This window comes from Myodes glareolus, chromosome 4 (genome assembly GCF_982192425.1).
Source record: "Myodes glareolus chromosome 4, mMyoGla1.1, whole genome shotgun sequence".
Lineage (NCBI taxonomy): Eukaryota > Metazoa > Chordata > Mammalia > Rodentia > Cricetidae > Myodes > Myodes glareolus.
In genome coordinates, this window is record NC_142029.1 from 34328439 (window position 1) to 34353354 (window position 24916).

The 24916-nt window shown below is 38.9% G+C and overlaps 1 protein-coding gene across 3 annotated transcripts in view; it reads right to left on the reverse strand.

The window, feature by feature from the left end:
• Tmod3 (tropomodulin 3) overlaps window positions 1-24916 on the reverse strand; it is a 66333-nt gene that overhangs the window by 12740 nt on the left and 28677 nt on the right. For all 3 annotated transcript variants that reach the window (XM_048423632.3, XM_048423630.3, XM_048423631.3), the window contains exons 3-7: window positions 22337-22493; window positions 8527-8649; window positions 7175-7264; window positions 2177-2307; window positions 1059-1166 (exon numbers count right to left, since the gene is read on the reverse strand). In XM_048423632.3, coding sequence (XP_048279589.3) covers window positions 1059-1166; window positions 2177-2307; window positions 7175-7264; window positions 8527-8649; window positions 22337-22493 — 609 coding nt within the window. The remainder of the gene's footprint in view (window positions 1-1058; window positions 1167-2176; window positions 2308-7174; window positions 7265-8526; window positions 8650-22336; window positions 22494-24916) is intronic.

Sequence of the window (24916 nt, forward strand, 5' to 3'; positions counted from 1 at the left end):
GATGTTGATTTTCCCAAGGAATGCAAGACTGGTTCAATTCACACACCCAGAATTGGTTTTAAAAGGACAAACACCACATACTTATCTCCAGAGAAAGCATTTGATTAAACCCCAAATCACAGACCCCTAAGTGGGTCTGTACAGATGTTAAGGATATAACAGACCTCTGTATGCTGACACAAAGAGATCACTAACATATTAGTTAATTGAAAAATCAAAATCAAGTTAATTCTTTCTCTTTTTTGTGGTCTGGAAATTGGAGATAGGGACTTACATGCAACATGCCAGTACTTTACCATTTAGTCATATTTCTAGGCATCCTTTACGCTTAAAGAAATGAGGAGGCCAAGGCAGTAAGATCATGATTTAATGCCAGCTTAGGTTATCCAGTGAGTTGCTATTTTGGGAATCTACCTCTTTCCGACCCAAAAGAGGAAAAAAATATATATAAATGATAAATATAAATAAAAATTGAAAAATATAAAAGGGTATTTAATGTAATGCTGAAAAGTGAGGTAGAATGCCACGTGAAAAAAGGACACATATATGTATGAATGTATGTATGTATGTATTTACACACACACACACACACACACACACACACACACACACCACAATTTGGCAATTTGGGCCAATGAGATAGCTCAGTGGGAAGGGCACTGGTTATAAAGTCTGACAACTTGAATTCCATCCCTGGGACCCATAAGGAGAGAACAGATTCCTGCAAACTGTCCTCTGCCCTCCACACACATACTGTGATACAGGTATACACATACATGCACAAACATGCACATACCTAAATAAATAGATAAATAAATGTGAGAAGAAGTCACAGTTTAAAAGGGTGCAGTGGTACAGGCCTATAATCCAAGCCCTTGGAAAGTAGAGGTAGGAGAACTGGGAAGTTCAAGATCATCTTCCACTACACATGGAATTCATGGCCAGCCTAGGCTATGAGAGATCCTGTCTCACAAAACAGATCGCTTTAACCTTACTATAATGCAGGTTTGCAGACATCAGTTGGGAATTATTGACTTCATCAATCTCAGCATACTTACAACAGCCACGGGGTCATTGCTCCTGGTGGCCGCAAGACTAAAATGTTTCACATGTGTGTTGGTTTCCAAAGTCTTTGCAAAATCTTTTAGAGTTGGAATTGGGATATTCTTGAAAGACAAAAATGTGAAATGCCATCAACATTTCAGTTATCAGGAAGTTTAATCCATCAATCAAATACATTTATACTTACTGTTTGCTTTAAAACATACTCAGAAAGTATGCAAACAAATAGCTTAGTCTACAAAGCAGGTTCTAGGATAGCCAGGACTACAGAGAGAAACCCTATCTCAAAGCAAGTAAACAAACAAACAGCAATAATAATTTGAAAAAAAAATCCTAGAAAGCCAATTTCTAGGCATTGGTCATAGGAAACAAAAACCTGTATTTTTCAAAGGCCTCACATGTGAATGTGTGCAGCCACTTTCCATGCAACCAAACTGGAAGCAACCTATATGTCAGTAGCTGGTCGTGGCATATCCTATGAGAGAACAATGCCAAACTACACAGCATGGGTGAGTCTCACACCCATTATGTCAAAAGAAAGACTCAAATGCTGCAAGGTGGATTTACAAGGCTGGAGAAGGAAAAATGAATAGCTCTAAGTGGCAAGAGTGAATAGAGAATAGCAAAGGGGCCTGACAAACTTCCAACATTACAGGTAGGCTTTATATCAGTTAGTCAGTCAGGTGTTTAATTTTTGTTTTAAAACTTGACAGTAGTATTTTATAGCTTTATATCCTGGGACTGCACATTAAAAGAATTTTACTTAACTATATTAAAATACCTTAATAAACCCAATTAAAATAAAAACCAAAGGCTAAAGTTCAAAAGAGGGCAGCACTTTAAAAATTAGAGCAAATTACGGATAATGTGTAGGGTCATATTCTTATATGATAAACTCTCTAAAAAGTAAGTAACAAAATATTTTCTATAATACTTGAATGTATAAGCTTTGAAGGAATCTATGTTCGTATACTGTTAGTACACTTCACCTTAAAGCAGAAGTTAAGACTACACATCAGAATTGCCACATTACTGACCTGGGTTTGGTTGACCCAAAGCAAACATCATGTGTTGATTCTGATATATATGTATATTGCATGCTTAACATACTTACTTTAATATTATTCAAATTAACTTCAACAAGACGGGCATCATTTTCCTTAATTCTCTTTAAACTCTCTTCAACATTGGTTGGATTTGGTGGCTCATCAAACACTGGAAGAATCTTTTCCCCTTTTACCACATCTGTAGGAACAAACGGAAGAGCAAGGGTTGACTGAGATGACTGGAACTGAGAGGAGACACATTTACTTAGTCATCTATCCCCACTCCCCAGGTCATACATTCAACACATCCAATCTGAAAGTCCCTTCTGCACAACTGCTAAAAGATCCCCTATATGTTGGTAGCTATTTATGTCACCAAATAAAATGTTATTGAATAGATGACAAGGGAAGAGTAGGCTTGCTTCTAATTTAATTTAATAAGGCAGTTTTCTTTCATCTAGTGGACCATGGTGAGCAGAGTACTTCATCAATGAATGAAAACTTGAGTGAGCTCTCAGTTTTATAAAACACAGACTAAGTATGAGTCCAGCATCTAATAATGGCATTGGGTGTTATGGAATATTAGTTTAAGATGTGTTATATTTTTTATGCTGTGGAACATGTTTAATGATGCAAATATGTGTTGCATTCTTTTATGTTGCATTGTTTGACTCTGTAAAGCTGTGTTACTTTGTATAAAATATCTGACTGGTCTAATGAAGAGCTGAATGGCCAATACCTAGGCAGTAGAGGGATAGGCAGTGCTGCCAGGCAGAGAGATAAACAAGAGAAATCCAGGCTTGAAAGAGTGAGGAGCGAGAAAAGGAGAAGGTGAAGAGGGCACCAGGGGCAGCCGCCCCACCACATAGCCAGCCACAGAACAGGAAGGCAAGAAAGATATATAGTATAAAAAGGACCAAAATTTAAAAAAAAAAAAGTTGGGTGGTGGTGGAGCTCGTCTTTAATCCCAGCACTTGGGAGGTAGAGGCAGGCAGATCTCAGTGAGTTTGAGGACAGCCTGGTCTACAAAAGTGAGTTCCATGACAGCCAGGACTGTTATACAGAAACTGTATCTCAAAAAACCAAAAGAAAAAGAAAAAAGAAAAACAGAAAGGTAAAAAGCCCAGAGGCAAAATATAGTTAAAGAGAAATGGGATAATTAAAGTTAGAAAAAAGCTGGCTTGAAACAAGACAAGTTAAGCCTGGGCATTCATAAGTAAGAATAAGTCTCCCTATATTTATTTGAGATTTGAGTGGCAGGCCCCCCCAAGTGTAAAAAAAAAAAAAAAAGAAAGAAAGAAAGAAAAAAAAACTCTACAGTTGGGTTATATTTTTAAAAAGTAATAAAATAAGTTTTGACTTTTAAAACAGTATCTGTTCAATGGGATGCTACAGTTATGTGAAAGGTTCATGGGGAACTATAAGAGAACGGACCAGGCCAATTCCCGAACCAGCTCATCTCTTCTTTCCATTTTCCCTCCCTCTCATGCTGAGACACAGTTCTGTCATGTAACCAAGGCTGTCTAGAAGTTGGAATCCTCTTGCTTCAGACTCTCTAGTGCTGAGATCAAGGGTGTATAGCACCATAACACACATAGTCTTAACAATTTTCAAAAATGAGGGACCACACAATTGTTATTTGGTTTAAGTATTTGCCAACTCCCCACAATACTCACCAAGTCAAAATCCCTACATTTGAATCTGACCTAGCCATTAGACTTAACAGTTTATAGAAATATGGAAGACAGAAAAAACATAAAATAACACCCTCGGCTGCAATAAACAAAATCTAGAATGGAGGAGGGATGAAGTTGAGGAAAGAACTATTAAGAAATAGAGACTGGGCTGGTGAGATGCGATGTCTCAGCAAGTAAAGGTGTTTACTACCAAGCCTAAACCTCAGCTCAACCCCTAGGACTCACAAGGTAGAGAGAGCTGACTCCCACAAGTTGTCCTCTGATCTACACATGCGTAACATGGCAGAAGGGTTTTTTTTTTTTGGTCCTGGAATTTGCTCTGTAGACCAGGTTGGCCTTGAACTTACAGAGTTCCACCTACTTCTGCCTCCCTACTGTTGGGATTAAAGGTGTATGTCACCACCACCCAGCAGCAGGTTATTTTTCTAAGAAAGGAAAAAGAGATTGAAAAACAAACAAATATAATGTGTAACCATTACTTGGATTCTGATTTGAAGCAAGGATGAGATGATGTTTTTCAAAACCAGAGAAATTTGGACACAGACTGAATTTCAGATGATATAAAGTAAATATTAAATTTCGTGTTTAATAATGACATTGGGTTATAGTTTTAAAAAGTCTTAAATTTGTGAAACAGATATACATTATTATACACACACACACACACACACACACATGTTTATGTACAAAATAACAAAAGGTTTGACTTTTAAATAATTCAGAAAAAAAAAAAAGGCCGATGAGATGGCCCAGCATGCAAAGGTGTTTGCTGTCAGTCAGATGACCTTTTGATCCCAGGGACCCACATGACAAGAGAAAACAGACTCATGAAGGCTGTCCTCTGACCTCTAAATGCAAAAAAGAAATGAAGGGAGGAAGAAAAGAAGAGAGAACAAATGAACTTTCTTCAGCAAACATGTGAAGGAGTTGAGGGCAAAAGAAGGTTGGTGATGTTAATGAGGAGTTGAGGGAGGCAGAGGGAAGGTTGTTGATGTTAATAAGGAGTTGAGGGAGACAGAGGAGGGTTGGTGATGTTAAGGAAATAGCTGACGGCAGGTAAGGAATAATGTTTTCTTCTCTCTCACATTTGAACATGTCTGAAAATAAAAAGTTAAAAATCAAGGGAAATAGCCAACCCACAGAACATTATAAGAGGGATAGCTAAACAAACACCTGAAGGAAAGAAATCTGCCTGTAGTGGCTGGGGCCCTCATGGCTTTTTTATGTGGCACCAAGACTCTTCTCGCTCTAAAACCCCCAGCCCCTGCAGGGGAGCATTAGAGAGAACAATAATGCCTCTTCCATGGGCTGCTGTGAGCCTTAAGTGAGAATAATCCACATTTGAGAGTTTGCACAGAGGAGGGCCATAGAAAGAATTAAAAAAGCAAGGAAACAACCCTAAAAACAGTGCGATTATTTTGTTTTTTATTTTTATTTGTTTGTTTTTTGGTTTTGGTTTTTTGAGACAGGGTTTCTCTGTAGCTTGGAGTCTATCCTAGAACTCGCTCTATAGACCAGGCTGGCCTCGAACTCACAGAGATCCGCCTGCCTCTGCCTCCCAAGTGCTGGGATTAAAGGCATATGTTACCACCACCTGGCGAAACAGTGCTATTATTAAAAAATTAAGTTGTGGACTGAAGAGATGGCTCAGCAGTTAAGAGCACTGGCTGCTCTTCCAGAGGACCTGGGTTTGATTCCCAGTATCAACATGGTGGCTCACATACACTTCCAGTTCTAGGGAATTCAACACCCACTTCCTGCCACCATGGATGCACTGATATACACACAGACAAAACAGCCATAAAAACATATTAATTAAAATTCTTAAAAATTAAGTTGTAATAACATATAACTTTTACTAAAAAGACAACTTATATAGAATATGTATACATCTGTATGTGCTTTAAGCAGGGCAGAATTATAAAACAGGCTATACACCACCTTGTTAACAGCTGGGGGGGGGCAGGTTACATAATGCTTGTGAATAGAGACATTTACTTTCTTTATAAAGAAATTCTTTACGTGTATGTATATGTGCCTACTTGAATATAAGTGCATCACATGCAAGCAGGATCCTACAGAGGCTGGAAAAGTCATCAGATCTGCTGAAAACGGAGTTCCAGGTGGTTGTGAACCACTCTGTAGTTGCTGGGAACCAAACCGAGGTCCTCTGTAGGAGCAGTAAACTCTCCTGATGAGTCATCTCTCTAGCTCTGAGACGTTTACTTTGTTTGTAGTATATATATTTATGTTATATTTAAATATGCTACAATAGCATATATTTACCTGGAGAATTTAAAAACATAATTTTTTTAAAGAAGGAACTTTATCAGAATTTCCATGGATTCCTTAAAACTAGCAACACAAAAATAAAATGTTGGGGCTGGAGAGATGGCTCAGCGGTTAGGAGCATTGCCTGCTCGTCCAAAGGTCCTGAGTTCAATTCCTGGCAACCACATGGTGGCTCACAACCATCTGTAATGAGGTCTGGTGCTCTCTTCTGGCCTGCAGACATACACGCAGACAGAATATTGTATACATAATAAATAAATATTTTAAAAAAATGTTGACAAAAACTAAGTATGGCTGGGTTGGGGTTGTTTCAGCGGCAGAGTTCACGTAGTATACTTAAGGTCCTGGATTGGATCCCCACAATGCAAAAACACTCATAAAAAACCACGACAAATTAAAAACCCTAAGCCTGTCTAGTTTTCATACTGCTTGTCATTAGTATTTACGTGACAAAAGCAGTTCCCATTGCATTTGACAATACATTAAGCCTAAAATACTGCCAAGTGTGGTGGCACACGCCAGCATTCAGGAGGCAGAGGGCAGAGGCAGGCAGATCTGAGTTTGAGGTAAGCTAAGGCTACACAGTGAGACTCTGCTTCAAAAAAAAAAAAGACTAAAATACTAAGTATTCCATTTTTTAAAATTTTATTGAAAAATTTTATTTTTATTTATGTGTAACGTGTGTATCCCATATCTCTGTGTGTGTGTGTGGGAGGTGGCGTGAAGGTCTGGAATGGGCATGGGATACCATGGAGCTGGAGTTGTATAAGGCTGCAACTGAACTTCCATCCTCCAGAAGAACAGGAAGCATTCTTAATGATGGGATTACAGGCACGACTCACTACACCTAACTACATTTTATAATTTAATGGCTTTCTGTAACAGTACTATCAAACTTGAATTTTAAGTTTAATACACATACACACACACAGACACATACACACATAGACACACACACAGACATACACACAGACACACAGACAGGATCTCTGGTATAATAAATACCAAAGTTAATACATGGAAAAAGCACAACATGTGACAAAGGATTGGAACTCTCAAGGCATGTTAACTACTCACTTGAAAAATGTTCTTGGTCGACACCATTACTGCTTCCCACCACATCACAGAACTGAGTGTTTGTGATCAGATTGTGCATCCCAAGGATAGCTGCAGAGAGAACAGAGTTAGTTTCTACTTCGACCTGCTCTAAACTTTTTCATTTTTTAAAATTACTTTTATTGAGCTACACGTTTTTCTCTGCTCCCCTCCCCTTTTCTCCCCTCCCCTTCTACCTTTTCCCATGGTCCCCTCCCCATGCTCCCAATTTACTCAACATTTTCATTTTTACAGTGTTTAGATGGAGCTCTGCTGTGTTGCTCAGGCAGGCCTCTAACTCCTGGGTAGAAGCAGTCCTGCCTCAAGCCTTCCAAGTAGCTGTGACTATAGATGTGTGCCCAGTACCCAGTTTGCAAACAAAAATATTTATTAATATTTTGAACATTCTCCAGACATTTTCTCTATTAAACTGAAAGTGGACTTTCCATAGCAAACAATAAGGTGGGGTGGGTGTAGAGGTCAGAAATCACCGACAATTCCCATTCACTTTCATCAATACCCTTGTTACTTCCCAGCATCTTTTAGGTTTAGACAACAATGTGAGCCAGGCTGACCTTAAAAGGAAAGCTATGCTTAGCTCCCCCTGGTGGCTAAAATAGGAAACGGAAAAGATCTACTTGCTGTTCACTATCCAGGTCTCTAGGAATAAAAGACCATACAGCACCCAAGGTGGGCATGGTCTGCATGTGACTATACTAAAAGTGTTGTTCTTTCATTTAAGGTAATGTGGCATCTTCAGAAACACTCAAATCTTTTGATGTCTTCTCTGATGAAGGTACCATTTACAAACTCACCAGTCCTTTGTCCCTCAAGAAAATACCACCTTCTCTTGCTGTGACATCACACCTCACTCTACTCCTTTCTGGGGTCCTTCCCAAGAGCCTTCACTCCACTTTCAAACATATCAGTTCTTAGAGTTCTCTGGTAGGTGGGTCTTCCCACATGTCACTCTGACAAGTTGGGGACATGAATACAGCTTTTGATTTCTATTCCCTCTCCATGAAACAAAGAGAGCAGAAGTCGACCATGAAGTCTGTTTCTAGTGTTCAGACACGACAGGTTCACCAGCTGGTGACATGGTTTTTGTTGTCAGGAGGCAACATAGGAAATATTATCAAATCCCAACATAGGAAAAATTATCAAATAAATTTTACCAACATAAAATTCTACCACAGAGAGTACATAAAAGAATCCTACCGTCAAATTTACTGTGTAAAGTACGAAGTGTTTGTATAATACACACAGGTGCACCCTGCATGGCTCTCCCCACACTGCCCTCACTTAAACTCTGCTCATTTGAGGAGATACCTGACCTGCAAGGTCACACAGCTCCGTATCAGAGGCACTTGTCAAAGCTTCTTCTAACTCTGGGTCAAGGGATATGTTATCTTCTGTAAAAGTCTGTGCAGGTTTCTGTTTGGGGATAAAAATTTTCCCTGAAAAAAAAATACACACACACATTTTATTATTCACTTCTACTGCTCTTACTCATTTCTATTAATTCCTTACCTTTGCTCGTCAAGCATTAGGTAACATGTGTGACTGAAATGGACAGTCAGGTCACAACTAACATCAACAGCAATATATACCCCAGAAAGGAAGAATTACTGAGAAACTCCCCATCTCTGAAAATAAAAACGGCTTTGTTTGTTTGTTTGTTTGTTGTTTTATTCTGAGACAGAATTTCACCATGTGGCTGAGATTGGCCTAGAACTTTCTATGTGGCCTAGACTGACCTGGACCCCATAATCCCTTCATCTCCGACTCCTGAGTGTATGACACTCAGTTCTTTCAAGGAGCAATTCTGAGCCAATATTTAAGTGAAGCTAGTTGAGTATTCAGAGCACTTGGGAAACTATGGGAGGAGGACCAGAAGTCAGCATGGGCATAGGCTCTAGACTAGACTGGCATGGGAAAACAAAACAAAATCCAAACCAATCAACCACCTGCGTGCATACACACATGCATACACATGTGCACAGCACGCACATGTGTGCAACACATACATGCATGCACTGAAAACCCTAGAAAATCTATAAAACTTAAAAATAAAAACAGGATCCAATTTCTTATTGTTAAACTACAAACTGTTACAGTCACTTAAGAATAGCAGAGACAATTATTCCAGAAATTCGAGTTCTAATTTTAAGGAAATTTCTCTATATTCTAAAACTTGATAACTGTTCTTCTGAAGCAAGCACACTAACAAGCTGTGAAGTAGAAGCAGGAGGATCACAAGTTCAAGGTTAATCTAACCTATCTGAGATCCTGTCTCAAAAAAAAAATTAAAAATTAAAACAAAGTTATTTCATATCTCTGCTAAAAGCTCCCCATCCCTTTACCTCATATATGCTGGTGTATACGTTTCTGTAAGAGTCTTTGGTTATTTTGAGCATAATTAAAGATTTATTTGTATTATTATTATTATTATTATTATTATTGACTTATTTTGCTTTGTTTGAGACAGGGTCTCTCTTTGTAACCCTGGCTATCCTGGAACTCACTATACAGACCAGGGAGGCCTTCAACTACCTGCCATCCGCCTCATGAGTGCTGACGGTTTTGAGAACACATCAGGAGTTTCCTATCAAGGTCTAAGAGTTGGACCCTGAGATTTTGGAGGAGCTGCCTACTTTTCTGAGAACTGTGAGAGACTTCCCTCTCCCCCAATATAGCCTGACTACAAGCTCTCTAGATAGCCGACAGCTGTTTTCACTCCCACTTCTGGCTTTTTGTACCTTGGAGCCAATTTGATCTGCACTTACCTTGTCCACCTTCTACCCAGTAAGGGGGAGAGTGACCTGGGGAGAGCTGTAGCTCTGTTGCCTTCCCTCAGTCTCTCCTAGCTTGCAGGCAAGCCTTGGGGAGTTTTTCCTGTCCACTTCTATTATTGAAGTATCATCTCCATACTAAACACAGACTCACAGTCGGTCTTTATTGCTGCACTGCAACCAATGCCATAGCCACTAGCCACATGTGGCAATTATAAAACTTTAGCCATATTTCAGGTGCTCAGTAGACACATCTAGTTTGATATATGGGATAGACAGTATGGCAGAGATTAGCCAGTTATGGTTTATTGTTTATTTTGGTTGTGATGGCTTGACCGTGAAGAGCTCAAAAGTCCGTGGGCAGATGTCCTGTTTTGCAGCTGGTAATCCGTCAGAGTGACTGTGACTTAATCCCTAGGTGAATCCATAACATGGTGGCCCTGGAGTGTGGAGTGGTGGGTAGTGGTAGTTACAAGCAAGTTACTGAAGTGTGGCCTGGGGAGACAACCTCATTTCTAGCCCCGTCTGCGCTAGCAGTGACAAACAGCTTTGCTACACAACATGCTCTCATCATGGTGTTCTGATTGACCTTACCCAAAAAGTAAAGGAGCTGGTTTGCCATGTACTGACACATCCCAGGCAGCGATCAAATATAAACTTTTAAACAACTGGTCTTACTGTATAGCCTTGGCTGGCACTAAACTCATAGAGATCCTCCTGTGTCTGCCTCTGTTTCACAAGTGCAGAAACTAAATGTGTGTGCTACAACATCCAGCCCTAAATTTTCCCTCTAAAAGAACAAAGTTGCTTTGCTAAGGTCTTTAGTTAAAATGATAGAAAAACTAAGACAGTGAGAAGAACAGTTTTTATTTATAACTTCCTACATCTGAAATCAAAGTCAGCGATGTTCTGATTCAGAACCTATCACTCGGTGAATCCAGATGGCTTTGTATGAGTGAGGATATGTTAACTACATGCACACCACAGAGCACCTGGCTGAAATACAGTGCTTTAAGTCTTAGCTACAGTAGTGATGACGTGCTAATGACATACATGCCATAGAGCAGCTAGTTGAGACACAGAGCTTGAAGTCTTAGCTATAGCAATTATACCAGAGGAAGACATAAAAGGAATAAAAGTAGACATCAAACTATCAGTTACAGACTATATAATTCTGTCTGTACTTAAAAGATCATATGCAATGTAATGTCTCTCTCTCTGTCTCTCTCTGTGACTCTGTCTCTGTCTCTCTCTGTCTCTGTCTCTCTCTGTCTCTCTGTCTCTCTGTCTCTCTCTCTCTCTCTTTCTCTCTCTGTGTGTGTGTCTCGGTTTTCCATCACAGAGTTTTTCTGTGTAGTCCTGGTTGTCCTAGATGCTCTGTAGACCTTGAACTCAGAGATCTGCCTGCCTCTACCTGGGATTAAAGGTGTGCACCACCACCACCCGATATACTAGAAAACTTTTAGTTCTAATAAAAACAATATAGTTGCAGGATACACAATCAATATAAGAAACCAGTAACCTTTATATGTATATACAAACACCAAAAAAGAACTCTCAGAGAAAGAAATTAGGGAAAGTATCACATTTATATTGAGTTCTTTTCTCTGCTGAAAGTAGCTAAACATAAACCTAACCAAAGGCATGAAACTTCTACCAGAAAACCTCAAGTCACGGAAAAAGGAAATCAATGAAGATATTAGATTAAAAAAAAGGGCTGTCCATGCTCCTGGATTTCCAGAATTGTGAAAATGGTGTTACTACCAAAACAAACCTACAGATTTAACACAATACCTATCAAAATTCAGATGCCATTTCACAGATCTATGAAAAAAAACCTCTTGAGAATTCACATGGAACCAAGACCACAGGTAGCCAAAGCAATCCCCAAGTGTAGGAAAAAAGCTGGCGGTACCGCCAAACCCCGTATTGTACTACAGAAGCCGCACTGACAAAGGAAGCCTGGTGATGACAAAAACAGACAAATGGAAATAAACCGACAAAGCTGCGGACACCTAATCTTTGACAAAGGCAGCCAAAAACATGTAGCAGAAAAAGATAGGCTATTCCTGTAACAAAAGGCGCGGGTAGAACCTGCAGAAGAACAGAAGTAGATCCAGTATCTTTCTCGTTGTGTAAAAAAAAAATCAATCAGAAATGGAATAAATACCTTAATTTGAAACCTCAACCAGTTAGAGGGAAACACAGGGAATCCTCTTCCAAACACCAGGGACAGAGAGCTCTCTGAACAGACCCTCAGTAGCACAGGACTTAGTCTCAATACCAACAGGTAGGACTTTGTGAGAGTAAAAGCTTTCTGCACAGCAGAAAAGCTATCCTCAGAGAACACAGCACACAGAATGAAAGAAAATCTTTTCCTGGGGACTAATATCCAGAATATACAAAGGACTATAGAAGTTAAACACCAAGAAAATAAAACTGTCAATTAACAAAAGGGCTAATGAAATGTGTTAGCAAACAATTCTCAGAAGAAGAAATATGAATGGCCAATAACTATTTTAGAAAATATTCAACATCTGTAGTCATCTGGTAAATGTGACTACTTTGAGGTAATATCTCACCCAGCCAGAAAGGTCTGATGACAAATGTTGGAGAGGATTTGGGGGAAAGAGGAACCTCATCCACTACAGGAAGGAGCACAAAAGGACACAGCCATTATGGAAACCAGTTTGAAGTTCTTCAAAGAATTAACAACAGAACTACTATATGACCCAGCTATTCTATTCCTAGCACATACCTAGAAAATGCCACATCCTACCAGACATGGATGTTTGCATACATGATTACTGCTGCTCTACTCACGACAGCAAAGGGATAGAACCAACACTGATGTCCATCAACAAATGAGCTGATAATGAAATCATAGTGCATATACAAAATGGAATATTACTCATCTGTAAAGAAAAATGAAATCATAAAATTTTCAGCAAAATGGACTTGGAAAGTATAATATTAAGTGAGGTAAACTCAGAAAGAAAAGAGCTAAATGTTCTCCCTCATGTATGGATCTTTACCTATAACATATATATGTAAACAGGGTTAAGTATGGGTGTATTCTAAAGTTTAGAAAGGAGACCAAGAAAGGAAAACACTAGGAATGCAAATAAGAGGACACAAGAGTCATAAAAGACGATAGAAAGCTAATGTTTTTCTAGTTTCAACTGTTTTCTTTGTGATGGATAAATAGTTTGTTTTGTTTTTCGAGACAGGGTTTCTCTGTGTAACAGCCCTAGCTGTCCTGGAACTCACTTTGAAGACCAGGATGGCCTTGAACTCTTATAGACACACCTGCCTCTGCCTCTTGAGTGTTGGGATTAAAAGTGTGCACCACTATCACCTGGTTAAATAAATTTTAAAAATGTAACTGACAGTGTAAAAGGCTAAGCAAAAAGCTCTACTGCTTCAGAATGGCCATTTTATGTCGACAGAAGTTCACTGAGATGGAGAGAGCTGTGATCTTTGCAAGGGGCTGAGAGGCCTCTTTAGCTATGTGATGTTTTCAATTTGCAAGCTAATCAGAATAGAGGCTTGTTTTGTAAATATACATGTACTTGGAAGGCAGAGGCCAGCCTGGTCTATAGAGTGAGTTCTAGGACAGTCAGGGCTGTTACAAAGAGAAACTCTGACTTGAAAAATTAGAAAAGGAAAAGAAAGAAAGAAAGAAAGAAAGAAAGAAAGAAAGAAAGAAAGAAAGAAAGAAAGAAAGAAAGAAAAAAGAATATACATGCAATTACAGCTCAAAATGTGCATCCCAGTCACCGAGGGAGAGTGTGATAAAAGAGGCAGCAGCACTTGGCTCTGAAGTGTGGTCTGGGTCTGAGTTACTAGTTGTGGTGGTTTGAATGAGAAAGGCCCCCACAGGCTCGCATCTTTGAACGATTGGTAGGCAGCTGGTAGAACTATTTGGTAAGGATTAGGAGCTGTGTCACCAGGAGTGATCTTTGAGGTTTCATAAGTTTGTACTATATCCAGTTCTCGGCCTTGGGGATCAAGATGTAAGCTCCCAGCTACTGCTTTAAGGCCACACCTGCTACCATCATCCCTGCCAAGATGATCACAGACTCACCCCCTAAATCTATTTTTCCAAGCAAATACTTTCTTCTATCAGTTGCCTTGGTTGTGGGGGTCTTACCACAGAAATTGAAAAATAACTAAGGTGCTTGTCAACCTCCCAGGTAATGCTGATTCAGGCCAGCCTTAAAGCAAACAGAATGAAAACAATATGAATTCAATAGTGTTGGGAGCAGACAGATCTGAGTTCAACACCAGTCTGGTCTAAATAAGAGATTTTCAGGAAAGCCAGTAGAGAGACCCTGTCTCAAAAAACCAAACCAAACCAAACAAGAACTCATTAGCCTCGGTTGGTTTCAAAGGGCTAGGGCAAGGATCTAGATGTTTCCATTTTCCTTTTTTGGTCATTCCCTTCACAGTCTCTTCTGCAGCACCAAGAATCATGTCCCCATAAAATAATGTGAGGTGAGCTAAGGTAAGATGGAGGGAAGGAAGGCGTTTCCTTAAGTAACAACTTTTATAGCAGACTTCCATGGCCCCACTGAGCAGCACTTGGGCCCATGCTTCAGCTGTGAAGTAAGCAACTGCGGGTGGTCCCAACCAGCAGTAGTGGCTGTCTTGTGCTGAGCTAATAATGAGGTACATGTCCATGTTCTAATTCCTCCACATTCCCTGAACAAGGTCCCAGGCACACAGTGTGTACCTCCCTCTCTTGAGCTTTTCAAGGACAGAGTCTATGTTCTGGTTATCTCTGTATTCTTGCCTAGAACACAGTAGTCAATCCAACTTGCTAAATAGCTACTTAGCGAGCAACTTTTTTAGTCTAAATAGTCTCATTTTATAAAGCATAATTTAAACATGCTGGTTCAAAGGTAAGATAACTAGAAACAATTTTATTTTACAAATATGGGTGTTTTGTGTGTACATGTCTATGCACCACATGAATGCCTGGAGTTATAGATGGTTGTGAGCTGTCGTGTGGATCCTCTAGAAGAGAGAGGCCAGTACTCTTAATCACTGAGTCATCTCTCCAGCCCTGGAATAAAAGTTCCCAAATTCTTAAGCCAGTCCTTCTTCCAATAAGTTGGGAGCTTAAAATTTTAATTATTTCTCGTAGGAGACCTTCTCCCCACAACAGCAAATGCCAGGTTATATAGCAGTATGCATAACTGACCTCAGCACCAAACTTTGGGGTTCTAGTGATTAGGTAATTGTTTTTTTTACTATTTATTTTTGTTTTATGTGCATGAATGTTTCTTTACACATTTATATGTGCATGTTTGGTACCCACAGAGGCCAGAAGAGGGTGTTGGACCTCCTGGAACAGGATTTATAGCTGTGAGTCCCTGTGTGTGTTGTGGGAACTAAACCTGTATCCTGTGTAAAAGCAGCAAGTGCTCTTAACTCTTGAACCAGCTCTAGCCTTTTAGGTAATTTTCCATTATTTGTTCATAATTAAAGGCAAATCCAAATAATTGTGTCCTAAAATTCTCACAGTGATTACTATTACAAGGACAATGGTGTATACAGGGAGGCTGGGAGTATGGCTCAGTGGTAGAGCCTGTGCTTAACATGCACAGGCTCCAGGTTTGACCTCCAGCACAAAAAAGGGTAGGGAGCATATATGGTTTAGTAGGAATGACTTATACTGCCATTACATTTTCCTGGGCTCAAATGTGCCCGAATTCCCTGTTGTTTATAGCTGGTTCCAAACAGTGAATGCACACTAGACTTCACAACAAGTATCTGAGTTCTTTGGTTTATTAGTTGGTCTGACATGCTGCTGGGAGCATCTACATTCCAACATACAGCAAGCAAGGCTGAGAACCACTGGATTATAGCATTCACTGACTAAACAAAACCACATTAGTTATTTGTTACAAGAAAATTAAAAAGTATGTGAGGCAGCACTACTTCCCACCTCCCCACCCCCCAGGCAGGTGGATCTCTGTGAATTCAAGGCCAGCCTGGTCTACAAGAGCTAGTTCCAGGATAGGCCCCAAAGCTACAGAGAAACCATGTCTCGGAAAATCAAAACAAACAAACAAAAAGTATGTGAGATAATACATATATCAAATATCTTGATTTTGTCATTCTATATTGTGTACATATATACAAAGTTTTGTTGCTTATTATAAATATATATAATTTTTATTTTTGCCAATTGAAAAAGAAAAGCTGGTGTGACCTTATGTAGGAGATAGAGGCAAAAGTTCAAGATCACCCTCAGGTCTAACATATACTAAGTTTGAGGGCAGCCTGGACTTAAAAAACTATTTTTAAGACCTTGCCTTAAAAATTAAAAATAGAAAAGAAAATGAGAAAGAAAACTACCCAGACTATCAAATAGTTGTCCCTGTCTTAGAGGAAGCAAAGGAATCTAAAACACTGTAAACATCTCAGATGTTTGTTTTTGTAATCCTCACCCACGTTTCTTAAGAGATATTATTCATATCTGATTTTCCCTACCCAAAAACTTTTGTTAATGCTTAAAAGCACAAAGGAAGTCTTAATAATAAAAAAAAAACAAGGCAAAACAAAATTTCTGAAGACCTCTGAAAATTCTAACACAGATTTTTTATCTTTATTCTTTGGAACCAAACTCGTTTTATTAATTTTGACAAATACAGAGACATGGTTATACACTTTTAAAGGCACTAAAGATAACAGTAGTCTTCAGGGGATAATGATTTGTGATGAAGTCACATTTCCTCCCAATGTCGTATTTTTACATAAGTTCAGCTGCTGCAGTCTTACTAGGATATTAAAAAGTCGAGCACACAGACCAAATGTTATTTTTAAATAACTCCTGACATGGAGTAACTGTCCTGGCATTCTCTTTATGACAATCACTCCATATGTAGAAATGTGCTAATAATAAAAATAATTACTTCATCCTGTTCTTTTTTAATGAGAGACAGAAAGGGTGTGGATCCAGAGGGGAGGAGAGGTGGGAAGGAATTGGGAGTAGAAAAAGGGAACCTATACTCAGGATATACTGTATGAGAGAAGAATCCATTTTCAATGAAAGGGGTGGGGAGGAAAGAGCAGCTGAGGATTTAGCTCAGCAGTGCTGACTTGCCTGACATATGAAGTCAGGGTTGGATTGCTGGTACCAGAAGAAAAAAAGGGCAAAAAATAGAAAAGACAACTCCTACTCAACAATAAAAAAGTAATTACTTCATATTTTCTTCATGAGCACTTTAACACTAGTAAATATTAAGAAATTAACTTTATAAGAATGTATAAATTGGGATCTATATTTACTCTATAATATAAAATCTGTGAGCTTTTCTAAATTTACTTCTTGACTTCAGTCTTTTTCAAAATCCTAAATGGATACTTTACATGAAGTGACAGGCTGATCTGACTCATATGGAAAAATACATAAGCCAGAATAGCCATATAGAAACCTAAATAAGTCAGAACAGCCATGTCACCTTAAAAAGCAACAACATCAGAGAACTTACACGGGACCAACTGAAGATTTAATATGAGCCTACTATAATTAAGTTAGTATTGTGTAGAAGAAAAGATATTTAGATCAATGGAATAGATCTTTAAGTAAACTCTTATAGTTGGGCAATTGGTTTAATCTACAAGGACACAAAGACAATTCAATTGAGAAAGATCAGTAGATAACTAGACAATCACGTGCAAAACCCCATGAAGTTGGATACCCCTCCCCCATCACAAGTATTAATTCTAAACAAACCAGAAAGCTGGGTGTAATGGCTCATACTTGAAGACTAAGATAGGAGGATTCAAAGAAGTTTGGGGTCAGCCTGGGCCACAGCACATATCTTAAAAAGCAAAAAACCAAAAGCAACAACAACCATTTGTACACAATATTCATTGCATCATATCCACAACTACAATTCAGAAACAACCCAATGCCAGAGAACAAAATATAATAGAATATGATTCTACTATTAAAAGGAATGGAGGATTGGGAATGTAGGTCTGTTGTAGAGTGTACACGCTAAGTGAGAGAAGGCATTCATCAGATCATATTGTATAATCTACTGATGGGTGGTGTCCAGAACAAACAATTTACAAGTCAGAAAGTAAGTTAGTGGTTGCCTACGGCTGTGGAGTAGAATGGGAATGTGGTAGAGTGACTGATTACATGAATACAAGGTTTCTTTGGGGCATGATGAAGACTAAAGATTGTTCTAGACTAAAGATTGTGGGGGATTGTTGACAATTCTATGAATATGATCAACATTACTGAGTTACCTACTTAAATGGGGAGATTTTTATGGCACAGGAATTTTCTTTAACATAGTCTTACTAATAAAATATGAGTTTTAGATACTATTTTATTTTTAATTACGTGTGTGTGTGAGAGAGAGAGAGTGTGTGCTTGTGGCAATGTACATCTGAATGCAAGTGCTCTCTACCTGACTAACTTTAATTTTCTTGTTAAACAAAATCCAGACTGGAATTTTAAAATTGAAATTAATTTTTTACACCATAGGAAAATATAAACAATGACTACACCAGGAAAGATAATCTCTGGAACAAGTATGAAATGATACAGTCCTACCTCCAAATAAAACAAAACAAATAAAATGGGAGTTTAAGTCTCTGATACTTCAGACACCAAAACCTATACATAGAGCTATAAAGGCATCTAACTACATCTTTCTGACTTCCTCAAGAGTCAAAAGGACTCCCAAAGAAGTCATATACTCAACAAGATGTGGGAAGTCTCTTTTAGAATAATGGAGAACACAACAAGATTTCTGGAAAACGGAGGCAACTGCCAAGTGAGTTGAAATGTATTTAATAAGACATTCATTTAAGACACTTGTAGGAAACAAAAAAACAAGTGGATTATATGACATTCTTGGGAAGAAACCCAAGAATATTACATTCTCAGAGTTGGAATAATAATAATAAAAAAGAACAATAAAGTATAGAGGCTCTACTTCAAGAACTAACAGGGAAAATAAGAGTGTTCCCCAAGGGATGGGAGGGGCCCATCCTTGATGAGTCAGAGTTCAAACAATCCAATGGAAAATATCCATCTGCAACAAGGAGACTACAATCATGGCATGGAAATAATGGACACGGAAAAAACAGTCCAGATAAGAGTGAAGCATGGCATGAGCAAAAGGGAGCAGGAGTCACACAGCAAAGAAACATGAAAGACAGAAATATTAAAGACTGGGCACAAACTCACAGGACAGCTCCATGCTTTACTTAATTCTGAGACAGACTATTGATGACATGTAGAAGTACGATGGGAAATACTTAGTCATTTAGCAAAGTCAGCACTGTGCATGTTCATCACTTTTAGAAAAAGCTAGATAAATAAATACTCTCCTTCATCCTTGTCTATGTTCAGCTACCCATTTTGCAATTTTAACTTTGCGTGTGTGTATGTATGTGTTGAGAGACAGTCTCATGTGGCCCAAGCTGGCCTCATACCTGATTCTTTTGCTTCTACTTCCTCAGTGTCAGGATTACAGATTACAGCACCACACCCAGTTTATGCAGTGTTGGGGATTGAACCCAGGGTTTCTTACACGACAGGCAAGCTTCTACTAACTAAGCTAAATCCCCATCACTATTTTGCAAAAGTTTAAAAAGGCAAAAAGCCCTTTTCATATTTTAATGTAATATCTATAACTAAAAGAAATATACACTTACAATTTTAATTTTTAAACATTTAGAATCATAAAGAAGTTATTTGTATTAATCTGTTAAGATTATTTAATATCATCATAGTTCCTAAAGAAGCTTGCTAGAGTTGGATGGACTGAACAGATATATAAATGTATGCTGTAGGTCTACCTACAAAAAAAGGACTTAAAGGGTTGGGGAATGTAGCTAAGTGGTGGAATATTCTTGTTTACTGTGCACACGCTCTTGGGCTTAATCCAGAGGTTCTCAACATGTGGGCTGTGACCCTTTGGAGGTCAAATAACCTTTTCACAGGGGTCGCCTAAAACCATCAGAGGCTGGGCGGTGGCGGCACATGCTTTTAATCCCAGCACTTGTGAGGCAGAGGCAGGCGGATCTCTGTGAGTTTGAGACCAGCCTGGTCTACAAGAGCGAATGCCAGGACAGCTAAGGCTGTTATACAGAGAAACTCCGTCTGGGGGGGGGGGGGGAGCAGGGAACAGAAAAAAAAAGACCATCAGAAAACATATTTAGATTATGATTCATAACAGTAGTAAAATCACAGTTATGAAGTTGCAACAACAAAAAATTTATGGTTGGGGTCACCATAACATGTATTAAAGGGTCACATTAGGAAAGTTGAGAACCACTGGCTTAATCTCTGCACTGCAAAAAAAAGAATGCATTTAAACAACTCCCAGTGAGATATGGTGGCTCACACATGTAATCCCAGCACTCTGGGAGGCTGAAGCAGGAGGATTACACATGGGATAGGTCAGCTTCAGCTAGTTCCAGGCCAGTCTAAGACTAGCAAGACACTACCTTAAAAAACAAAATACAAAAAACAAAGAACAAAGCCGGGTGGTGGTGCACGCCTTTAATCCCAGAACTCGGGAGGCAGAGGCAGGCAAATCTCTGTGAGTTCGAGGCCAGCCTGGTCTACAAGAGCTAGTTTCAGGACTGGCTCCAAAGCTACAGAGAAACCTTGTCTCGAAAAACCAAAACAACAACAACAACAAAACCCAAAACAAACAAACAAAAAAACCCCAAAGAACAAAAATCCCACTACCACAATTTTTCCTTACATGCTGTCTTACAAGGATGATGGATAATTTTAAGAATAGCTTTCACTGGCCAGAGACATGGTTCAGTAGGTTAGGATGCTTTCCACCAAATCTAATGATCTGAGTTCAATTACTGGAATCCACAAGGTAGAAAGAAAAAACTCATTCCCTCAAATTGTTCTCTCACCTCTACATGGACATGCCACCCACCCACACACATACATCCACACATATGGACAGATCATAGATGAGAGAACGCAGTGATAAGGAAAAACAAATTAGGTGCTGGAGACGGTTTGGTGGTTAGAAGCACTTCCTGTTCTTCCAAAGGACCCAAGTCTTAGCACCCATATAGGGTGGCTCACAAATGTAGCTACATAACTCACTCTCCTGGCTTCACAGGAACCCTTATACATGGGTGCATAAAACATACACAGATACAAGCACACATATGTATTTTTAAAAAGAAACCCTCAAATTAAAAAAAACAAACTGCTTCTACTATATCAAGCAATCTACTTAATATACACAATCCTACTTTATATGCTCATGTATTTGGTTCTTGTTTTATGTACTCTATTTTACTTTTAAAAATATTTATTTTTAATTATGTATTTGGGAGGAGAGGTATGTACAAGTGAGTGCAGTTCCCCTCAGAGGCCGGAAGAGGGCGTTGGAGTCTTTGGAGCTAGAGCTACAGGAAGTTGTCAGTTGTCCAACATGGGTACTGGGAACTGAATACAGGTCCTCTGGAACAGCAGCAAGAAGTCTTAACCACTGAATCATCTCTCCAGCCTTTACTGTAACTTCTATGATATAACCTGCACACAAGCTAAGTCATCTTGCAGAACTTCCCATCTAGTTGGTCTTTAAAGTGAAAGTCTACTACCTGTTCTTAGTCCTCATTTCCTGTTTTTTCATGTATGCCCCACGTTTAAGTTATTTATGCTAGCCACTAATTCTTGAGCTGTAACTTTAGCTGGTAGACTTTTCACTCTGAAAAGTAAAGTTTAATATAAGCCACATCTTCATGTATTGGTTGTTCTTGCTAACTGATTAAGGAAGAGGAATATAAAGGCATGGATGAATTATATACTACAATATGAAAGAGATAAGACTAGAAAAATTTCCTCAGAGTTACCATAGGAAACATTAACAATTATCATAAAAATATAATTATTTTATTAAATAATTAAAATTTTTAATTATCATAAAAATTATGATATATTAAGGAAGACAGCTAAGGAAGGGTATCTTTAAAAAAGTATAAATTATTTTTATGGAATTTTACTCTAAAGACTGACAAGTTAGGGAAGAATATTTCTTTGTCATGGCTTACACTGCAATAAATTAGAGGTTTTAAATTTGTTTTAACAACTTGAAGTGTAAAGTAATGTTATACAAAGTCTCTGTGTAATAAAACCTCACTAATGAATAATTAAGACAAAAATCTCACTGGATAGGCTGATAAAAATGTGTCTAAACCGCCTAGCAATCTTTTAGGCTGACAGTGTGTGTCTTTAAAGGTTGTTGATTATGTACATCTAAAAACAATTTTCTCTGTGGGTATCCACCATAAAAAGAACCCAAAGCTGCTGAATGACAACAAATGATCCCAGACTCACCTTTCTTCTCTCCAGTGTAGGGCACATAGTCTTCCCGGTCTTTATGCTCCAATGCTTCCTTCTCTAGATAAGAAAGGAGACGTTCTCTATCGAAGGGCCCTGTGGCAGACTTTGATGTCTGGTTCTTTTGCCGAAACCCTGCAGGCAGAAGGGCATTCTGCCAAAGAGAATAAGTCAGCCATTATGATCATCAAACCACCAAGAGCGCCAACACCACATGCCCCTATATATTTCCCATGTAAGAAAGATCAAGAAACTAGCATGACACAGGCATGGAACACCTCCCTGCACGATTTTGGGAGAGTTGTGTGATAAGAATCACAAAAAGTTTTTTATTTAAACATGGATTTATTGATTTTGGGTGTGGGGGAGTATATGTGCTATGGCATGTATATAGAGATCAGAGGACAACTTTTGGGAGTTGGTCCCCTCCTTCCACTGGAATCTACATAGGTTGTCAGACTCACTGGTAACTGTCTACTACTGCCCCATCTGACTGGCCCACTAGCATTCTTTTTTTTTTTTTTTTTTTTGAGACAGGGTTTCTCTATAGTCCTGGCTGTCCTGGAACTCGCTCTGTAGACCACACTGACCTTGAACTCACAAGATCTGCCTGCCTCTTCCTCTCAAAATGCATGTGCCACTACCACTTGGCAAGTCTATTTTTTTAAAAAAAAGTAGGTAAATTCACTTACATTACTATTAAAAATAGGCAAGTACATATTTTCTTCAGATAGTATCCCACTGGGAGGAAACACTCATTAGCATTTTTTTTTTTTAAACAGGCTCTTGATATATGATTGGCTTGGAATTCACAATGTGTACCATGCTGGCCACAAACCTGCCATGATCTTTCTTGCTGCATCCTTCCAAGTACTGGGATTATAGAAAGGGGTCACTTTGCCTAACTTCATCCTTTAATTTTTAAGTAATTATATTATTATTATTATTAAAATTATTATTTTTCCAGGGATGGTTTTTAAATATATGTATATTTTTATTTTTCTCCAAGGACTATTAAGGAAAAAGCTTTCCTAGCTTGGCCTAGTAGCACATGTCTATGTTCGAGCTCTCGGAGAGCTGAAGCAGGAGAATAGAAGGGTCAATGCCCAAACAACAGCAAAGATAATTTTCTTAATTCTTAATAAATGACCAGTAAATATGTACATAAACTAATTCCATCACAAAAGAACCACAAGCTACTATGTGTCATTCCTTCTAATGACTTCCATTTGATCACAGAGTTCTTGTTCAGATAAAAGACATACACAGTCCAACGTCAAGACTGTTTAGTTGATTAAAATCTAGCACATTTCATAGTGTGTGTGTGTCCATATACAGACAGGAGCATTAGTGTAAGCTAGTTACAATTACTGTCATTGCCATGCATGCCTCTGGCACCCTGAGATACAAACGAGCTGAGTCCTCTGCTGCCCACACAGCCTTGAGCACATGGGTCGAATAAAATGGGAGGAATGGCTGAAGTTGAAGTTGCCCCCTGAAGTCAGGACTCTGAATTTGTATTAAGGCCAGAAATAACAGAGAGACAAGACAATGTGAGCATCATCCTGCTTGTCAAAGGTCAGCCTCAACCAGGTATGGGGGTGCATGTCTGTACTCTCAGCACTTGCTGGGAGAGACAGGAGGATCAGGAGGTCAAGTTAGGCCATTCTGGGTTATAAGAGATCCTGTCTAAAAAAGAGACAAGACAGGCTGCCTTGCCTCATACTCCTGAGTATTCCTTGCGCTACAATTTAGGCAGCCAGAAAAGGCAACATCTATTACTAATGGTGATATTCAACCTCACAGGTAGTATACATCTTCAAGAGGTGATTTTCCTATGGACAATAACAGGAAAGATTACTTCATAACTAAAAATAACATGTTTACACTTGGACCATTTCCTGAACTCCACAACAGTTTTCATAAAATTTGTAATATAGTGATACTCATTACTTAGAAAGCTGATCTACAAGGGTGAGCCACAAAGATCTGTTCCTAACCCTGAATATTGTGTGTGTTTACAATGAAAAAACTGTCTGTGGAACTATAAAAAAACAAACATGAGATTTCTACCTTTAGATGTCGAAATCTGAGAAGAACGACAAAGAACCCACTCAGCCTGCAAGTCTATCCAGTTTTAGTTCCTAAAGATGGCAGTCATCACTTCCCCATCTCCAGGGCCATGACTTGGGTGCAAGCTCACTCTAATGTAACTGGCCTCAGGGCATCAGGTACCTGGTCACATCCTTCCTTCACATCCCTCAACCTGTCAGCCCAGGTTCAGCTCTCACCTCCACTCTTGATACACTGGATTATTTCCTTCCTTGTTCTTGTCATACATTTCCTTCAACTGTGACCTCAAATATGTAATATGGAGATCACTTCCCCCGAAGGTTCTGCCCATCCTTTCCAGTCACTCATTCCTAAGACTTCAGTACATGCCACCAAGAAATGTTTTTCCTCATGACTCATTCAAAAATTACTGTCTGTAGTACCTATCATTATTTTAACACAGTTTTATTATCTGATTCAAATCTCATTTTCCCCATTCCTACTATCCTGCATCCTGGGGGCAAA